General features: G+C 44.7%; 1 protein-coding gene across 1 annotated transcript in view; it reads left to right on the top strand.

Annotated features, from left to right (window-relative positions):
- The window catches only part of LOC126392675 (uncharacterized), a 23,305-nt gene extending 18,250 nt beyond the window's left edge, over nt 1-5,055 (top strand). The window contains exons 6-9 of the mRNA XM_050048220.1: nt 495-805; nt 2,267-2,360; nt 2,550-2,637; nt 4,495-5,055. Of these exons, the coding sequence (XP_049904177.1) occupies nt 495-805; nt 2,267-2,360; nt 2,550-2,637; nt 4,495-5,055 (1,054 nt within the window). The remainder of the gene's footprint in view (nt 1-494; nt 806-2,266; nt 2,361-2,549; nt 2,638-4,494) is intronic.
- The last annotated feature ends 109 nt before the right edge of the window (nt 5,056-5,164 follow it).

Below are 5,164 nucleotides of genomic sequence, written 5' to 3' on the forward strand. Positions count from 1 at the left end.
TAGTTATCTTCAAGTACAAAGTTAAAATAATCAGGCCCACACAGAAATGGACTGCTTAATTTTTTGTCAGTGACAATGTTAAACATTAATGCTTAATGTTTTATCTGTAGTGTATGATTTGTTTGCCCTTTCAATTGACAGTCAGATTTGATTGTGAAATACAACATTCAGTCAGTAACAAAGACAGAAGGAGTGCAAATATAAATAGAATTTATTGAAATTTTAAACAAGTTATAGATGAATATCAAAAACTCAACATTAGCCTTGACAGCCTGGGCTATGATCAGGCCTAACAAAATGTGTCCAAAAGGCCAAATTCAAAAGCAGTGACACTGCCAACAGTAAGCAGTTCACTGCGTTTGGAGGTGGTCTTTAAGACAATTAACTGATTTACTTAAAAACATATCATTTCTAACTGTAAACACATTTCCTGGCCTTATCAATCTTTGCTGGATTGCCACCAGCCTCCCACCTGCACCTTTGGGCCAATGAAGAAAATATTATCTTAATGCCAGGATACTGGAGGTGAAGCTGGTGCAGGTCCTCCTTCATCATGCTGACCAGCTTGACACTGCTGACCTTCCTCATGTCACTGCCGCCACAGTGGATGATGAGGACATCTGGTGCTGCTCTTCCTTGCAGGGAGTGGAAAAAGAAGGAGAAAAGGCCTCCCCACTGCAGTCCACCCCAGCCAAACCAGCAGACACGGGCGCCCGGCATACTGAGGGTGCTTCCCAAGGTCTCTGCAGCTCTCTGGACACCACGCCGGACATAGCTGTCAGTGCTCCACACTGTGCATATGAAAGTAAAATGAGTGTAATAAAAAATTAGCGTTATATATTTAAAAAAAAGTTGAAGTGTTTTTTTTTTTTAAGATAACAGCTGAATCATTGTTTCAAGGTTTGTTGTATAACGTTAGTTTCAGCTAAACTCAACTTACCTCAAGTTTCGTGAGGGAGCTGGCAGGGCTAGCCAAAGTAGCGTAGCTTCTTAGCCTAGCTTGTTAGCCTTAGCCAACTTAGCAGCGCCGAGCGAGGTGGGCGTGTTTAAGCAACCAGGCTTCCTTCGGCCCGCCTCTTTGCCCATTTTTGATTGTCCGGGAGTTGGGCGGAGTCAGGCACTGCCAAGATGGCGACGTCCAGAGCGGAGTATTTTGAACTTCAAATCAGCTCTTCAGAAATGGATGGATGATGTCACCGTGACAACGTCCATTATTTTATACAGTCTATGGGTCTGTTCGAAACCGCATACTTACCTACTACTCATACTAACTCTTTGAGTATGTAGTGTGTTTACACTGCGCAGTATGCGATTTTGAGTATGCGAGAAGTTCCCGGATGCATACTAGATTCGCCAGAAATGTTGAGTATACATCATGACCTTACTACTCACACTCAAATTACCCAAGATGCAACGTAACGTGATGTCATCGATCATCACTTCCTTGCCGCGAACAGGACAAAAGAGAAAGAAGTTGGTTGGAAAATGGACACACCACAGCCACAACCATACAAATGTGAGTAAATTGTGAATTATTTTAGCAACGTGACGGCTTGTATGTGGTTGAGTAATATTTAGACATATCAGATGAAGACGTATAAGTTGTCCATCAGCTGTTTTGATCGTTATATGTAACGTTACGTAATGTTATCGCTCCTGCTGGTTAGCTTAAGTCAGCCCATTTAATGCCACATAACGTCAGCAGTAGAAACTGCGTTATCAGCTAATATAATACAGTTTGCTAAGAATGAGGACTTGTGATTGATCGAAAAATACCTATTAACTGCATTGTTTCCGCTACATTCGCTCCTTCAAAACATTTATTTTATATTCAGCCGAATATTGCAAAAAACACACATTCGGTATTCAGTGGAATAAGTGAAAAGCAAGGCCGAATAATAGCGGCGTGGTTTGATAACGCAATCAAACAGTGTGCGGTGACGGAGTAAAATGTCGGCAGTGTGGCCATATTTTACCCTGTCACCGCACTCGCATTTGCAACTACAAATAGTTTTGTGCGGGCAAAATAAATCATTCAGCAGGCTGTGCGAGAGTACAGATTTCAACCAGCAGCAGAAACGACACGGCGGTCACAGACACGGACAGGAATACGTATTCCTGTCAAATACGGCGGCGCATGATAACGGCTTACCGGAGAAGTCCAGCTCCAGGTGAAAAAAATCCTAGAGGAAACACTGAACTGGTTAACGTTGACGCTAAATCCGAACTTAGGTCGCATATCTCAACGTGTGTTTGTTTCTTCAAGGCACCGATGAAGATACGGAGCGCCTCATCAGGTGGAGGGGGGAGAACGAGGCCCTCTTCACCGGGAGGCGCAATGCTGAGGTGAAAGGTTTTGAGTAAGATATTTATTTCCTTTGAATGAGCATAATATATATTAAAATAGCCCGTCCTAGGTGAGGGATTTTTTCCCCATTAAAAGAGTTTTCTGGGGAGTTTTTCCTCAGTGGATATGATGGTCTAAGGGCAGAGGATGTTGTTATGATGCTGTGTAAAGCCAACAAATGTGTATCCTCAATATTATGCAGAACTTTCATCAAGGACCAGGCACTGGAGGGAAAGGTGGAGGCTGCCTTTGTTAAAAAGAAGTGGGAGAACCTGAAGCAGAAATACAAAGTGAGTTGAATAATAAAAGCACTACAGTGTCAATGTAAACAACTTAGACAAACACGATGGTGATGAGTATTTGACTAGTGCTGAAAAGTTAAGCTTTTGAATGATTATCAGAACTATGAGCATGTGTGTGTGTGTTGTGCATGTTGTATGTGTTTTGTAGGAACTGAAGGCTCCCCGCACAGGCATGAGCACGGAGGGGGGAGAGGCCACTGCCGCCAATTGGAAGTGGTTTGGTGCCATGGATGAGGTGTTGGGGGACAGGCCATCAATAACCCCCCCTGTCCTCATCACCTCATCTGTGGCACCGCCTGCAGCAGTGGCCTCTCCTCCCTCCCCTCCCTCCCAAGCATCAGCATCAGGTGTCTCCCGGGGAAACGTGACGTTTGGGTCACTTTCCTCTGGGAGCTTGATGAAAGGGAGGAACGTGCGGAGGAGAGGGCTGAAAGGAGAGCGAGAGAGGTGCAGGAGAGAGAAGAGAGAGTTGAGAGGGAAAGAAGAGAGGAGGAGAGACGGAGCATGGAGAGGAGAGAAAGGGAGTGGAGAGAATGGATGGATGCAAGGATGAGGGAGGAGCGTCGAGAGAGAGAGGAGCGAGAGAGAGAGAGTCGGGCGAGGGAGGACAAACTGATGGCAATGCTGGAGAAGTTCCTTGAGAAAAAATGATTGTTTTGTTAATTTTTTTCAATTTAAGTAAACGTTTAGGGAGAGAAAGTTTCGAGTGTCAGTGTGTGTCTGTTGTTATTTTATACACTAATGTGTACAAGATATGAGTGACTGTGAAAAGAAAATGACTAGTGCAGACAGAAATAGTAGGGTGATCACCCCACAAACCAAACTTTGCTTTACATAATTTTTCCTCTGATTCCTTTGAATGAAATAGGAGCAGAAAAGATGAGATTCGATCATAGCACAGGAAGCACATCATATTTTACAGTGCCAGTATTACATTTACACCTTCCAGAAACTTATAAACAGTATGGGGATGTGGACGTTAGAGCAGAGCGAGCAGTGACAGCTTTGGATAGCCATGACCTGGATGAATAAGAACCTTCACAGACAGATTAATGGCAAAACATGAGGTATGTGCTCAGGTGTCTATGGTATGAAATAGTAATTAGATCTAAGAAGATCCAAGGGGATGACATGAAAAAGGAGCGCCAAAAAGATGAAGCAACAGTTAAATATAGATAGAAAAGTATTTTAATTCTATGATTGTGGTATTAAACAGTTGCTACCGTGTCTCAAGTTTCTCGACCATAGGAATTTCACAGGAATACATTCATATAACCAGTATGTTTTCTAGTGTGTAGGCGATTGGTCCCCCTGATGTTAATAATAATAATAGTACTTTATCCCACACTGGGGAAATTGCAATTACAGCAGCAGTTACAATGCTGAGAGAGACAAAGGAAATTAATAATAATAAAAACAAAATATTTATGGAATAAGAAAAGCACAACCCCAAATATTAACATTTATATAGATGTAGAAGATTTGACAGATAGAAATAAAATATTTGTGTTATTTACAGTATATTCACCAAAAGGAAAAAATGTTTTATTGCACATCTACCAGAGCCCCGTTAGCCAGCGTGTTTCCAGGTAGATCCAGACAGGCCTTCTTGGTTATTGTATCGGCCAGGGTGACTGAACCACCCACCATACTTCGCCCTGCCTGGCAATCCTGTACTTTACCTGTTTCCACCTCTTACGACTTGGACGTGGGGTTGGATTTCTAAAAGGCACTAACTATTTACAACAGGGTTGAATAAAACAATAACATGAACTTCTTTAAACATTTTATAGAAACAGAACTCCCTGTGTATAATACAAATTAACAATAGTCATGTTCTTGCAGAACTGGGACCCGGTCTCTCGGCGCAGACACTGCAGCTGCAAGCCTGTTCCTGAGAGTGTCCCCAGACTGCTGAACAGGCTCGTGGCCTTCCCCTCCATCACCATCACCACCATCTTCCTCTTCCTCTTCCACAGGCTCAGGCTCCAAAATGTCCCCAGTGCTGATGCAGAGGTTGTGGAGGAAAAGGCAGGCAGTGATGACCTCTGGCACAAACTCCACCTTCACCTCCAGTGCCTTGAGGAATATGGAGCGCCACCTGGTCTTGAGGACTCCGAATGCCCTCTCCACCACACACCGTGCCCTGGACAGCCTGGCGTTGTACCTGCCCTCCACCGCATTGCGGACAGGCTCCCTGAAGGGTGTCAACAGGCGAATCGGCTCAGCCAAGCATGGGTATCCGNACACCGTGCCCTGGACAGCCTGGCGTTGTACCTGCCCTCCACCGCATTGCGGACAGGCTCCCTGAAGGGTGTCAACAGGCGAATCGGCTCAGCCAAGCATGGGTATCCGCCATCCCCGATCAGATACCATCCAGGAGGTGGGTACAGCTGGTGCACATAGAAGGGGCTGCTCCTCAGGACCCTGGCATCATGCACACAGCCAGGGAAGCCCACCACCACATCCAGGAAACGACCCTTGTGCTCGCAGATGGCCTGGAACTGGATGGAGT

This window comes from Epinephelus moara, chromosome 7 (assembly GCF_006386435.1).
Source record: "Epinephelus moara isolate mb chromosome 7, YSFRI_EMoa_1.0, whole genome shotgun sequence".
NCBI classification, from domain to species: Eukaryota; Metazoa; Chordata; class Actinopteri; order Perciformes; family Serranidae; genus Epinephelus; species Epinephelus moara.